This window comes from Octopus bimaculoides, chromosome 2 (assembly GCF_046866305.1).
Source record: "Octopus bimaculoides isolate indiv1 chromosome 2, ASM4686630v1, whole genome shotgun sequence".
Taxonomy (NCBI): Eukaryota; Metazoa; Mollusca; class Cephalopoda; order Octopoda; family Octopodidae; genus Octopus; species Octopus bimaculoides.
The window spans coordinates 37751387-37767455 of NC_142929.1; the positions used below are offsets into that span (position 1 = coordinate 37751387).

Here is a 16069-nt window from a genome sequence, read left to right on the forward strand (position 1 = left end):
GTCTAAATGGGCCCCTACTTTTCCCTCACCTCTCTTCTTTATCTGTGGCTATTAAAAATAACTTTTGCTACAAACCTATGATATGTTTTTGCTCTGAACACATCATTGATTCACATGACAAAGCCATACCTAACCAGTCATTTTCTTATCTTACATAATGTCTTTGATGTTCAGTCACTTTTTCAACTCACACTTATTCTTCCTCATAAGTTAACATTTGTACATCTAACAATAATAATCAACTCATTCTTCTGCCTAGATGCTTTCCATTTACTTCTATGCAGTATTTCGATTCATAAAGTGCTTCATAAAGTGTGCCTTTCATGAAACTTTGTTGCTGCTAACAGTGATTATAGTCTTCCAAACTTATTCTATAACCCTTAAAACCTAACCACAATACTGTCATTAATTTTACTGCTATTTCTAAATTTCCTACACAGAAGACATAAATTTACTGCTACAGCAAGCAAACTAGCCAAGCAGTCTATGGTCCTAAGATCATGGAAGCTGAGTGCTTTTACTGAACCTAAAATTCCATAGTTTTTCTATCAGTATCATGTACTCTATGTTTGCACTGGCTTTTGATATCCTACTTCTCTCTTACTAACATTCCGATGTCGACAGGCTTTTTTAGCCTTTGTTATTAACTAGTATCTAAATCTTAGTGGTTTTCTATCCAGACGTTTTAACTCCTACCTAACTTTCTATTTTATTTCTGCTCTATGTATATGCTTAAATTATTTTCCCTGCCCCTAATATTTCTGTTTTTTTCTTTTCCACCTCATCATACTACTGATTATTTCACGTGTTGGGAGCATTTTGAATATTCCTCTTCTTGCTAATAGGTTTTGCTTGGGTTAACATGGCAATAACCATCCATCTTTTCATAGCAATGTAGGTCACAACATTTAGTGCTGGTATCTTCAGAATCATTTTGAAGAGGATTTCTCTGAGATATACTTGTTAAACACTCATTGTGACATGGTTTTTTCCACTACTATTTCTCTTTTCTCTTTCAGCAAATTCTGATAGAAGTCCTCATTTCAATTTACTTCAGATTCTTTATTTGATAACTAATCATATTTGTCGAGTGTATTACTATATTAAATACTTTTTTACAAGCAGTTGTGTGAAAAGCTAGAAATAGATTTGTTTGGTTTTTCATCAGAAATGCAACTGTATTCCCATTTTGAAGTTGTCTTGATTGATATCTAATATCACATACACATTGTAGAAGCATCTGTTGTACTGAATAACCTTTACAACAGGCTTATTTAAAGCAGTGTATGTTTGTAAAATATCCTACCCATCTCTCTTTTACTTTGCCATCTGTGTCCCAAGCTAGTTTCTACATATGCTTTCAGTTTGGAGTGGGGCTAGCAAGGTATAGATTCATGCATATTACTTCATGTACCTACATAATATGAGAGATATTAAATATATTCCTTATGCAGACACATTCTTGTGAATAAACTTTGTGTGTGTAGGCATGCATAGAGTATGTGTGAGCTTTTTTAAATATAGAAACTTATGTAAACAGGCATAAATTGGATGTATGAGTTATTGGTGCCAGCCTTCCTTTTCACATATTGTACAGTTTCATTCAAGGAATCTAAACATCAATTAATTCATCAACAGCATTGTGTGTGTGTATTTGGTTGAAGTACAATTTTGATAATTGAATACAAATAAAAGGCACGCTAGTTGTTAATTTTGGTAATTAAAAATCATTAAGGTCACTTGAATAAGTTATTCCTACCAAAATAAATCTTTAGCAAACCTGCACTGCTGTGTAGCTTTCAAGAGAATGCTCTTAAAATATTTGCACATGAACAAAATGATTATTTTATGTTCAGATATTCCTCAGTTACTAATTGACTCCACTATCAACTAAAGTTACAATACAACTACAATGCTATAGAACTACTATTGATTTCAAAATATTCTCTTGGACTTTAAGTCCTGAAATTCCTTCACTGTAAAAAAATTTTTCAAAATTACATTAAAGGTGGTAAAGGTTATTTTATCAATTTACATATATGTACCATCATCATTCAGTTTTACATTCATTTTATCATACTGACATTCATTTGACAGGTTTGAAATTTGCAGACAAAATCGCTCACATATCTGCACACACACTCATATACATTCAACAACTTCTGTTAATATGCATAGAAATGCTAGTTTTCTAAACCTTTTATTTCACTTTTTACACTTTCACCTTGCAATAAATAACTGACTTTTATTCTTTGTTTCTGGTCAAATAACTGTTCTGAAAGTCACAAAAGAAGTGTCTTCATCTTGTTCTATGTTCCATTGTGTTTAGTTTCTGTAATCTAATTTTATTTTGTAATTTGAAAGACAAAACAAAAATTTGTGCTGTGATATTTGTTTTCTGGTATACTATTTTTCTAAGCATACTTTATTTTTCTGCACATGCACATATCTCTCTCCTACCTCTACAACTTAATTTTACTTCCCAACCCCCCTCATACTATTGATTATGGATTAATATACCACAATTCACATGTTGGAAGCAATCGGAATATTTCCTTTCTTGCTAATAGGTTTTGCTTGGGTTAACATGGCAGTTGCTATCCATCTTCTCATAACAATTTAGGTCAGAGCTTTTAGTGCTGATGTCTTACAAATCATTTTGAAGAGGATTTCTCTGCGATAACACTTGTAAAACACTATCATTATTACACTTGATATATATATTTTTTGCCATTTCTCATTTCTCTTTTGGCAAATTCTGACTCGAAATCCTCATTTTAGTTTACTTCAGATGCTTCTTATGATAAACAACTACATTTATCAAGTGTATTAAATACTTTTTTTACAAGTACTTGTGGAAAGAAAAAAATACAAAATTGTTGATTTTTATAAAGAATACAACTATGTTCCAGTTCTGAGAGTTTGTTAAATGATATCGATATATTATTTATTTTTTTTTTTGGCATTGTGTCTCCATACCATTCAATGGAGTATTTATTTACTCCATGCTACCTTTATAACTTAGAGCATAACCTTATTATATAGTGTCTATGATAAAGTTTTTACAATCAATCAAAGCCACACAAAAAATTGCCATGTTCAGATATCATTTCTAAATAGCTTTTCTGATGCTAAAATTAGATTAAATTTCTCCTCAAAATCAAAACTTGCTGCTAAGAATTTTGACAACTTTAAATAAATGTTTGGTGACTTGCAAGAAGCTTATTTCAGTTACAAATCTGCCTCTTTCAGCTGTATAAAGGAAAGAGGGTCAACACATGTAATAGGTTATTAATTGTTTCTATTCATTGTGGCTCAGATTTCATGAATGTCCTTAGATAACTTTACTTTAACACTATGTTCCATTTAATTATTTTTAACCCTTTAGTATTTAAACTGGCCATATGAGGCCCAAATATTCTATCTGTTTTATGTTCAAACCAGCCAGATCCAGCTTCTCACACTTACTCAACAATGTCATTCTAATAATAAAACAATCTCAACATGAGAATCTTGAAGCTACGAGATAATGCATTTTTTATTGAAAGCAATGTGAATAAAAAAGCATTACTTTTGCCAGAGGAATCTGAATGCTAAAGGGTTAAAGTATATAGAACTCTGAAAATATAAAGTTTTTTTGTTTTTTTTATAGTTTCAGCTTTGAGCTGCGGCCATGCTGATGCACTGTTTTTTTTTTTTTTTTTTTTTTTTTTTGTTTATATTTCATATCTTAGTTGAGCATTATAGACAGATACAATAAGTACCAAACTATAAATAAGTAGGTGATTAGCTAAAATCTTTGGGGCAGTGCCCCAGCATGGTCACAGCCCAATGGCTGACACAAGTAAAAGAGTCAAAGTAAGAATACTATAAAATTATTAGGTTAATGTGTCATATGTTTACAGGACTTTTCAGCTATTCAAGCCTTCCCTACTGCTTTTTCATTACAGCATTGAACACATCTGCTTGCTTGCTTGCTTGCTTTACTTGACCTGATAATGTATTCAGCTTCTAAGTCACTGTTGCTTAGTGGCAGAAAGGATCAAAACAATTGGTCCAGCTAAAGTCATTCTGTCCTTTAAAGAATAGCTGTAATGTGTTCCTGTGGACATGTGTGTTTGTGTGTGTGTGTAGGAGAGAGAGAGTGAGAGTGAAAGAATGATAAAGAGTGGAAGGGATCACTCTCAAGGATACATTTCCAGCTATAAATCATCTTCGCATCATAGTCAAGTGAAGGTATAGTGGTGGTAGCACAGCAGTGGTGATAAAATTTGGCACAGCAGTGGTGATAAAAGTAGTGGAAACAGCACACCCTGGCCTTGAAAACATCTGTTAAAAAAACGAAAAAAAAAATTTTGAAATATGATTGAAAAGGAAATTGACCAATAAAAAGAGCTTTAGACAGTATGGATGTAGGTCTTTGTATATGTATACACAACTATTCACAGTGTATGTATTGCCCCTCAATAATCTCAGGCCTTGTGCCTGTAATAGAAAGAATTACTATTCTGCATGAGGTTGACTTTGCTTTTCATCCTTTCAAGATTGATAAATCAAGTACCAGTGAAACACTGGGGTTGATGTAATCTATTAGATGCCTCCCCCACAATTACAGGCTTTATGCCTATAGTAGAAAGGATTATTATTATTTTTAATTAAAATACTTTGATTTGGCTCTGTGCAACTTTAAGTTTTGCAGACTTCTTCCAGAAATCTAGCTCATTCAGGCTGAATGGAAAAATTCAGGAAGTCCAAGATGGCTACTGGAAAATGGGCTGCCATTGGTCAAGATGGGTCACATTGTGTTGTTAGAAGTGAGATCAGCATTTCAGCAACACCAGATGCATTAGAAAGAAGTTTCTTGGACTGTGGGGCTGGATAGGAAGCTGGTGGCGCTGAAATGCCGATCTCACCTCTAACAACATCATGACCAAATAGCAGCCCATTTTCCTGTAGCCATCTTGGACTTCCTGTATTTTTCTGTTCAGTAATCTGAGCCTGAACAAGCTAGGTCTCCGTAAGAAGCCTGCATGGAACCAAATCAAACTGCCTTAACATATGTAACTCCTACTTAATGTGCTGAATACCTTTCTTGTTTATTCATTTTGTGTGTGCGTGCGTGCATACACATCTATGTATCTATATATCAAAATGTAACTACATGTGGATTGTTGGCGATTTTTTTTCCTCTATCTTCCTTTTCTTTTGAACTTTCTTCTGTCTCCTGTTTCTGAAGAAGAGCTTTGCTCGAAATGTAAAGCTACCTTTCTTTCTTTCCCTGAGCATCTGTTAATACTTTGCATGTACCACGTCCTCGCATTGTTTTTTGTTTCTTGTATTTTTTCTTCGTCTTTTTTGGATTAACTATATGTATATACATATATATATGTGTATGTGTGTGAGAGAGAGAGAGAGAGACTTAGAATGAAAAAGTTATCTGCAACAGAACTAAAGAATTTGCTTTACCTGCTATAAGTTTATTTTACTTTTCCTAACATTCAGAGCTGATAATTTCCTAGAAAGATGTTTTCACTGTGTTTTGTGAAGTTTGCATTAGCTCCTTTGTTTCTTCCTTTTTTTGTATGTGCTTGACAGTTGGATGCCTTTCCCACCACCAACCATTCCACAACATGTGTTGAGTGTGTTTTATCCTACCTCAGACACAAGAGAGATTGTCTGCAACACAATTAAAAAATTGCCTATATTTTGTATGATTTCTTACCTTTACCACCTTTACTGTGGCTTGCAGGGTTTACATCTCCTTTCAATGATTAGAACAAAACTCTTTTTAATTCCTCTTAGGTTTAAGACAGTGATCTGGTTGAATCGCTAGCACACCAGGCAAAATGTTTAGCAGCATTTCATGTCTTTACATTCTGAGTTCAAATTCCACTGAGATCAACTTTGCCTTTTGTCCTTTTGGTGTCACTAAAATAAGTACCAGATAAGCACTGGGGTCAATGTAATCGACTTACCCCTTGCCCTGAAATTACTGGCCTTGTGCCAAAATTTGAAACCAATTACTATTAGGTTTGTTAGTATTGTCAAACTTCTTGTAGCCAAGAAGTTGAGAAATCATATCTGTCCATCATTTAATGGGAGAGGATATGCTTAATTACCAAGAGAGTCTGCAAAAGGTAAGCTAAACGTGCCTGGCATAAAAACTGCCACAGTTATATAGGTAGGGTAAGGGGGTTACGGAACTTGTTTTAGGTGTCTGGAAATGAGGTTGTGTGTGTGTGTGTGTGTGTGTGTGTGTGTGTGAATACATACTCATACATAGTGATTAGCCACAGTTTATTGCTCTATGCAGCACTAACACTCATTTATGACAAATATTTCATGAAACCTATCCACATTTGGAGATAACTGTCAATTATTTAAAACTTTGAAAACTGGGGTAATAAGCTCTGCTATGCTGCAACACTTAATGTGTGTGTATAGTGTAGGTGTATTAATACCCAGACCAATTAAAAGATAAAAACCAATCTCAATCTTAAAATTTCTGATATTTAAAATCTGGCCTTAAATCTGGTGATGATATTGGATAAGATTTTAAGAGCAGAATGTTGACTTCTATTTAACATCTTTGCCAGTAATAATGTCAGTTAAGCATTCTAATATGAAATTGCGAGGTTTTGCATGTGTATGCCATATGTTAATTTGGGGATTTATATTTAAGTAGTGTAATACACATGTACATTGTGCATGTATACACTGGCTTGTATAATCTGGCCATGCAAATTATATCTAATGTAGATGTAGATGTGTGTGTGTGTATTTCATCATTATCATCATTTTACTTGTGTTTTTCTATGCAGGAAGAGTGTAGCTTATCGCTTGTAATAATAGTCTCATTTTGATTCTTTGAGCCTTCTTTATCACTAAGTTGATGAATTCACTTTACACAATGAAGCTCACACAGGCCCTTTGGAAGTTGTTGAGACTATTTATGCTTCATTTGCAAGTTTCATGCACTACCACCCCATCTCTCTCTCTCTCTCTCCCTTCCCTCCCTCTTTCTCTCCCTTATAATTTTAATTTGTTTACTTTTATTATATAGTATGTTTTGAGATAGTTTTTAACAACAATCAATCAGTATAGGGATTTTCCATGAAGATGATAACTTAAAATTAAAAGCAATCTTGCTACATATTTTGAAGACTGTCATTACATAATAGTTTAAGTATTTATTACTCTTCGTTTGTGCAGTGTTGTTAGCAAATGATGTAATCTTGATGTGCAAAAGTAAATATACTAGATTTTATTTCATGATCAAGTCTAGAAATGACTGAGATGTAATACATTTCTTTGAATGTTCACTTAGAAAGTTTTCTTTTTCAAGTGATTTCATTGGTTATTTCACTCTTGTTAGTTACTATTCATGTTTTAACCTTGTTTATATAATAACAAAGTCCACGGCTTCTCTGTTTTCATTAGTTTTACTCATTTGTTTTCTACTCTTCTCTATAAATATTTGTGCTATATTCCATTAGCTGCCTTAAACTTCCAATTAATTCAATGACTAATAATCTTTTAGAATTAATTACAATTCACCGGATCTTACTACACTGAATGAATGCTACTCTTTAGAATATCTGTTTTCATCAATTTCTCTTTTAATTCATTTGTAGATTTATTCCAGAGAGATGGTGCTTTCTTTTTAATTTATCTTTTAAAGAAATAATGTTTTCAAAATTAATCAGGATCTTTTTTTTTTTTTTTAACTTTTCTATTTTTATTCTTAATCAAAATTTCACTGATTACTTTGGTTTTTGACAAATGGTTTGATTTGTTTTTTTATTAGATATGCCCAAAATTGTCTGTATTGAAGCTTTAAAAAAATGTTCAGTTTATTTATTTTTGTGTACTGCTCTGTATCACTTTGTACACACAATTGTTAAAACTGTTCAACTTAGCAACAACTCTTCTGTAGAAATATTGACTCTGGAATAGACAGAATTGTTTGGCATTTTCCACATGGTGCATTATTCTGATGCCAATGAGTTCTCTTTTTTCCTTTTTTTTTTAACCCCATTTTTCCTTTATTAATGTTTTACTGTTGTATTAGTCATTGGTTTAGCTCTGATATTCATTATTCATTCTCCTCAACAGCCGTCTAAACTGAGATATTTGCTGTTACTTTTAAACTTTACTTCCCTTTCCTAGCTAAAAACTAAGACTATTTTCACTGTAGATATGACAGATTGCCTTTTAAAAAGAGTGTGAGAATTAAAATAAGAAATCTTCCTACAATTACTAAGGAAAAAAGTTCAATTATTTTATTCAAGCTATACTAGAATTTTCATGATCAAAATCTTGCAAAGAAATATTTATGTTCATAGATATAATGATCATTTAGATATATTTAACCAAACTAAATTATTGAAGAAGGGGAGTATTGTGTGTGTGTGTGTATATATATGTATGTATATGTGTGTATATATATGTATATATATATATATAGTATTCTTATTGATCATTTTAAAAGATATCATCTTTATAACTGGGTTTTTTTTAATGTTCTTGTTCATTTGTTGTTGATGAAAGAATCATTTCCTTACACTCCCTTATTTTACTCCTTACGCTGCTTTTATTTTGGTTAAACTAAAAGGTCAGTTGGGCATGTATATAACTAGATTGATTGGTTTGTGGCATAAGGGTTCTTGTGGCTAGTGACTAAGTGCAGGAATGCTAAAGTAGAATAATTAATGAAGGTAAGAAGGAGGCAGTTGAAACAAATGTATTAAGAGACTATAAATGAAGCTAAAGGAGATGTGTATAATGTATAAAAAGAAAGATATTTTTAAAAATTAATGAAGATAACTGGTTCGTAGGAAATAATGCATAAAAGAAGCAAATACTTGTTGGTAACTCCAGGTCTATACTAATTGAGCAGACCTATGGTCCAAGATAGTCCAGCTATAGCTAGAACAGATATTTTTCTCTTTTCTAATGTATCTAGGACTACATTATTTAATGTATCCTTCTTCCTTTAAAATGACAGAGTATGGTTTGAGGATATTTGGCTGCTATTTCTAGCTGCTCACATGACCACAGAGGCTCTCTTTTGTTAGCTCATAACAGATACTTGTTTCTTACTTAGGCAGCGGGCCAACTGTTAAAGTAGAGGAATATTATTGATTTCATCCCAGTCAACTGTTAGAGTAATGTTATTGATTTCATTAACTCTTAATATATTACTGGTACTTATCCTATCATTCTCAAATGGAGAAAGGGCAAAATAAATCTTGGTTGGATGATATTTTCAGACAAAAATATAAATAGCAAGAGTGAACAAGCCAGCTGCATATATCCTTTATCAATATATTAAATTTGATCACACAGGTTTTTAACCTTGATAACTAATACAAGCACTCTCAAGAACTATAGGAGAAAGGATAAAATACTGAAGATGGAAATAAATAGTATGATGAGTACAAGAGCTTAATTTATAATTAAACACAATTTGTGGCTAGAGATAAGCTACTTGTGTATTTGATAAATAAAATTAAGCCTTCGTTTTTTTTGTTTTTTTTGTTTGTTTTTTATTCATTCAAAGAAATATTTTTATATATTATGTGAGATGATAAAATAAGATTTATACTTCACTAATTGTACATGTTGTCAGAATGATTATGGTTTTCATACTTTTTATTAATATATTTGGTTCTCAACAAACTAAATTTAAAGTTTACTATGAAATCATAATTTTTTTTAATCTTGCATTATTCTTTCACTTACCACCATTAAATACAGCATTCTCTCTAGTATTTTATTGTTAGTCTTTTTTTTGTTTGTTTTTATTGAGAAATAAATGACATGAACTTGCGTCATTCTATTTAAAATAATGATAATAGTAACAAAATTATTGTATACACTGTTCAGGTGCACTACAACGCATCAGAAAAAGTAACCAAAAGTGCATGAATAGTACATAGAATAATGCACAGAAAGTTAACAAGGAATTCAAGAATTCAAAAAGTTGTCCAAGTCAATTGCCAAATGTCAGAACTTTAATGTCTCTATGCCCAGGAAAACAAGATATTCAGAGTATGGTAGATGCCTGATGGCAGGTATTCATCTGGTTGCATGTTTCTGAACAGTTTACAGGAGATTGATATGCTGAGCAAGATAGGGGTTTCAGTCTGGTGGTGCAAACTCTAAATTGAACTAGTTAGCTTAACAAATGTTGACTGGATAACCTAGAATAATTTATGTGAAAATATTGGGTAAACATAACAGATATCAGTTTTCTTGAAGAAGATTATTGGTAAATGAACAATTTAGAGACAAAACTCTTCAAGTAAAATTTACATGTTTTAAATTAAATGTTAAGTGGCATGGCTTTCAGAGTAATCTGTTAAAATAAGCAAAGATCTTTTTTTGCCTTTGTAAATCGTGAGAGTTGAACTAGTTAAAGCTCAAAATTGCTATAACTGTAGCTGTTCGAAATGAAAATTTTAGATTTTTTTTATACTCTTTCAAAATTGTTGTTTGCAAATAATCATGGATTATTATTATTATTATTATATGAAACCTCATAGCTTATTTTGTTGGGTATGATGGAAAGTGTCAGCTGTCCACAGCCAACAGACTAAGGTGACACTTGTTTTACTGGTCATGCTTCAAGAACCCTGTGAAGAATTCTTGCAGTTCCAAGCAATGCTGACTTTTGTAGGTGTTCTACCTTCACACTTGCACTGATCTTTTTCAGCCATGTTGGTAGTTGAGTGCTGATACTTCCAAGTGATCCAATTACTATTGGTATCACGTCTACTCTCCTCATTGACCACAACCTTCATATTTCCTTCTTCAAATCATCATAGTTGTTTATTTTTTCTTCTTCTTTCACATTGATCCTGTTGTCACTGGGGCATGCTATGTCGATTATCATACATGTTCTTTCTTTTTTATTCACTACAACCATGTCTGGTTGGGTTATCGCACTGGATCATTGCATCCCACAGGATTTTGCAATTCTCGTTTTTGGGCACTCCTTCTGGAGTTTGCTCATACCACATCTTTGCTCTTTGTTGGCCATTGTTTCCACAGAGCACCCAATGGATCATTCTTGCCACATTGTCATGGCGTCTTTTGGATTTGCATTGCGCCAATTTTGGGCATTTGCTAATGATGTGCCATACCATTTCACTGTATTGGCGTTCACATCTCTTGCAAACTGACCATACATTTTCTTTTCCTTCCATGCTTTTTCTTTTTTTTTTATTCATTTCTTGTTTAAATTTTTTTTTAGTTACTCAATTTCAGTGTTTTTTATATACCGCCCTAGGCTGTTTTTCTCTGCTTCGATACAGTCCTGGCAACTGATTAAACCTCTCACACCCTTTCTTCTGGACAAGTACAGCCTATCTGTCACTGTTAGGGTGGAAGGCTCTGTGTACTGTCAACATTTTTCTGGTTCTGGTATCCATTTTCTTCACTTCGCTCTTTTGCCATTTTATAGTTCTCGTTCCATACCAAAGTAATGCTATCGCACACGTATTAACTGCTTGGATTCTATTCCGTCCAGTCAATTTTGAACTCAACACCAACCTCAGTCTTCAGAAATACTCCATCCTCAGTTGCTCTATTATTATTGTTATTATTATTATTGTTATTATTATTATTATTATTATTATTATCATTATTATCACTACTACTATTATTATTTTTAGTTCCCGGACAGGAAAAGTAAGAGTTTTGTCTTTCAAAATTGGAGTTGTTTTATTGTCAAAGGCTCATCTTGAAGAAAAATATCGTTGTAAGTATTAATGTTTCTTTAAACAAATTAATATATTTTATGTGTTGGCTTAACCAAGCATTTTAGAGAGTGATGTGTGTAAACATGAAAAAACTTTTTGGAATTCTTTTAATTGAAACTTAGTTCTAACAATTAATCATTCTGATCTTTTGATATAAAATGGCTTATTCAATAGAGTATCCAAAAATCATATAGTAAAAATAATTTTACTTTCATAGTATAAAAAAGGAAATACCAAGTAAAATACAACTAAGGTAGTTTCTGTTAGTGAGTTAAAATTATGAAAACACCTGAGTGACTGGTTCAATCCATTGGTCTCTATGTTAGTATGTTTCCTTTCTTTCTGTTTTTACTATAAGTAACTAGTTCATTACTGACAGCTTTCATTGTTTGTAGGAGTGGGTTATTCATTATGTTCTGTTTTAAAGTTGTTTGTTATTTGAAACATTGTAAGTCACTATCAAATTTTAATCATTATCTCTGTTTAAATTTAATTGTTTTAAATTTCTAATAGATATTTTTCTTGACATTAGTTAAGCTGTCAACTAGGATTTGAACTCTTTTCTGAGAGTTAGTTGATCAATGTCTTTTTTTAGTTAATTGTTTTGTTATGCACAGTTCTTTAATGTTTTTTTTTTTCACTTATCATGTGGCTTGTCAAATACAAAATAAGAAATGAAGAATTGTACTTCTTTCAACAGATTTGTTTCGACTAATTGCTGATGCAAATGGATTTGCAGACCAGCGGAAACTTGGCTTGTTAATTCATGACTGTATGCAAATACCACGCCAACTTGGTGAAATTGCCTCATTTGGAGGAAGTAATATTGAACCAAGTGTCCGCAGCTGTTTTGAAAAGGTAAGTGTCTTATCTCTCATTGCCGATTAATATACACGCATATTTTCCAATTTAAGTTTGAATTTTGATTATTTCATGCCTCTCCACCTTTTCCACTTATATCAATTTTGTTCATACTTGCATATAAGGATAATCATTTTATGTCTAGACAGCAATGTTATATCATCATAGTGTTTTTGTTACCAGGCACACCTAATCAGCAAAACATGCATAGTTAGAATTTCATTATGGAATACTTAACATTTTCTTTCAAAATTTAATGCTTCCTGATGTTTACCTGTATGTGCATATGGTTGTATTTGTGTGCATATACATAGTCATACATACATACATACATACATACATACATACATACATACATACATACAGTTGTCCCTCAGTTAACATAGTATATCTATATATATATCATTCTATCTACCAGACTATCAGATGTCCTTATACATCACTGGTCACAATGTGCTTCCATTCTTCCCTTTATTGTACCCTTCTCTTTCATTTGTGCCCCCATCTTTTTTTTTTCTCTCTCTTTTACTATGGCATCTTCCCAGTCCAACTGGTCTTTTCTGGTCTTTTGAATGCCATTAGACAACTGCACAGGTCTGTTTGTTGTCATTCAGTTTTGTGACATGTTTGGCCCAGCAGAAGTTGTGCTTTCAGTATTTTGCAGTCACTTCTTTACTTCTCTCTCTTTTCAAATTACCTCATTTCCAATATGCTTCCACAACAATATTCTTAGTATGGATCTTTCCATAGCTCTGTATCATAGCTTGCAGGTGTTCTTCCTTCTTTATGTAGCCTATTCCTCACTTGTATTTAGGTGCACAGGTTAAAGAGACTGGCATGCAGAGTCTTGTCTAGCTGTGCATTGAGTGTATCTTTAATCAAGGCAAATGCCTTCCATCATACTCTTATGCAGCAGAAAATTTCAATTTCCATGTTTCAGCATATATTTATTGTCAGTCCCAAGTAGATGCACTCCTTCACCTCCTCATTTTCATTATTTCCCACAATATTCAACCTTGTGCTACATTTATTAATATTAATATAATACTAGCTGACTCCATTGATATTCCACCAATTAATTAGAAACAACCACTAAGTATTGAGGATCAATATGACATTTTAAATGTTTAACTTATAATAATAATAATAATAATATATATATATATATATATATATATATATATATATATATATATATATATATATATATATATATATATAAAACCTAAGTACATACATACAACACAACAAAATAAATCAAATGAATTAAACAAATAACTAAAACTATTGAAATGGAATATTTTACTCATTTATAACTAGATAATAAACAATACATATACAAAAACAAAGTAAAATGAACAATGCTTTTTGTGAAAGTCCTTTTTTAGTTCACACATATATGAATGCTAATGGTGCACATTCATATACACAAACCACCCCAACTCTCTCCCACAAACATGTACACACTGCTAATTGTTGTATGTGTGTTTACACATCAAAGGCATTCATATATATGCATGTGCTTGTAGCATTCACTCTCTCTTGAACACTTTTACCATTCCCTTTCCACAGCATGACAAATTTTTTTATACCACTTGAACTTACCATTAGCACTTTAATACAATACATTCTATCAAGACTTGGAAAAAAAATGCCACTTCACAAATCTACTTGCATTGTTGTGATGGGAGATTTCAATGCAAAGGTCAGAAAAGAGTGACTGAGCAGGAAATGTGTTAGAAAATTTGGATTGGGAGAGAAAACTGAAACAGGTGAACATTTTGTCACCATAGTAGGAGAAATGAAGACTTCCATCAAAATCCATGTGATACACCTTGGCAGATAGTTGGTTTGGAGTTAGGCAACAGAAAGTATGTGAAGAAAATCAGGAGCAACAGCTAATGGAGGAGTGAAAGAGGAAAAAAGGGAGGGAGTGAGAGAGATATAAATGAAATATAGAGAGAAAAAGAAGATTTAAGAAGTCACAGTAGCTGGATAAATCTCTTAAGATGACAAAATAGGCTGTGTGTACTAGAATTATAGATAATTCTAAGTAAAAAGATGTGAACACCAGTAAATCGGAAAAAAATCATTATCATCATTATTTAATATCCATTTTCCATACTGGCATGAGTTAGATGATTTGACAGGAGCTGGCAAACCAGAGGATTGCGCCAAGCTCTACTGTGTGCTCTGTCATGTTTCTATGGCTGATGCCCTTCATAATGTCAACTCTTTACAGAGTGCACTAAGTGCTTTTTACATGGCACTGGTGAGGTCATCAAGCAACTTGTAAGATAAAGACTTCTCAACTGAGAGGAGGAGAGGTACCGAGTGATAGGAGGTTAAACTATGAAGAGGGATGGAAGAAGGTGTTTTGCTGTTGAGGAGGTACGTGGTTACTCCACTCAGACAGAGAGAGTATGGTGGTGAAGATATGCCAGAGCATACCTTCAAGGTACAAGGAAGTGAATGTGGACTTGTATGGAGGATTAGACCAGGTGAGTGAGAAGAGAGTTCATGAGAATACAAAAAAACAGTGATGGGAGTAGGAAGTAGAAGGGAAACACAGTGAGTGGTGAACACATGCAAAATAAGAATGGTGGGAGAGGGGAATGTGGCAAATGATGAACACTGGTATATAGGGGAGTGGCAGGATAGTAATGATACAGTTGGCAGGATAGGACAGGAAATAGAGCTTCCAAAGCAATGTTGGGCTGCGGGAGGAGGGGTTAATAAAAAACAAATTAACATGATAATACTCCTCATCAGTCATGTATCCTGGATTCATTACAGTTTCAGCACTAAACAGTGTTGTTCATGTTCATCCATAAAATGCCAGTGGTTGTAAACAATCACTTGGATGAAAGATGGAACACTTTACTTAACACTTAAAGGATAGTGTCTTGTAATTAAAATGAAGTAGTCAACCGATACAGAGTCTTATGACTCAAATAAAAGGATAATATCTTTTAGCTAAAGATAAAATGAAGTTGATGCCAATACAGATGTAAAAAGAAATGATTACTTTGTCAAAATAACTCCTAGGACAAACCAAGATATACTTATGCATACACAGGTGTGGGTATAGATGCAGGCATGGCTGTGTGGTGGAGAAATTTTCTTCCCAACTACAAGCTTTCAGGTTCAGTCCCATTACATAGCACCAGTCACAACCTTGTGAGTGAATTTAGATGGAAACTGAAAGAAGGCTGTTGTATGTTTGTGTCTCTTCGTCTTGACACTACATGGTAGTTGTTAGCGTCACTACAACATCATACATGCAGTGTGATTCATTTCCAGTATTCTGTAAAAACATGTCCCGCCATGGGGAAATATTACTTAACTAGGAAGCAGGTGAGTGTTGGTGACAAGAAGGGCACCCAGCTGAGAAAATCTCCTTAACACTCAGCGCTTCCTATTTACTACATTATTTTGCTACT

General features: G+C 32.9%; 1 protein-coding gene and 1 long non-coding RNA gene across 14 annotated transcripts in view; one reads left to right on the forward strand and one right to left on the reverse strand.

The window, feature by feature from the left end:
- Positions 1–16069, forward strand: part of LOC106873450 (dystrophin) — a 712951-nt gene that overhangs the window by 654963 nt on the left and 41919 nt on the right. For all 13 annotated transcript variants that reach the window (XM_089343243.1, XM_089343268.1, XM_089343278.1 and 10 more), the window contains 2 exons: positions 11679–11764; positions 12466–12623. In XM_089343243.1, coding sequence (XP_089199369.1) covers positions 11679–11764; positions 12466–12623 — 244 coding nt within the window. The remainder of the gene's footprint in view (positions 1–11678; positions 11765–12465; positions 12624–16069) is intronic.
- LOC149137032 (uncharacterized) overlaps positions 4232–16069 on the reverse strand; it is a 75777-nt gene continuing 63939 nt past the window's right edge. The window contains exon 3 of the long non-coding RNA XR_016238629.1: positions 4232–4329. This is a non-coding gene — a long non-coding RNA (uncharacterized LOC149137032). The remainder of the gene's footprint in view (positions 4330–16069) is intronic.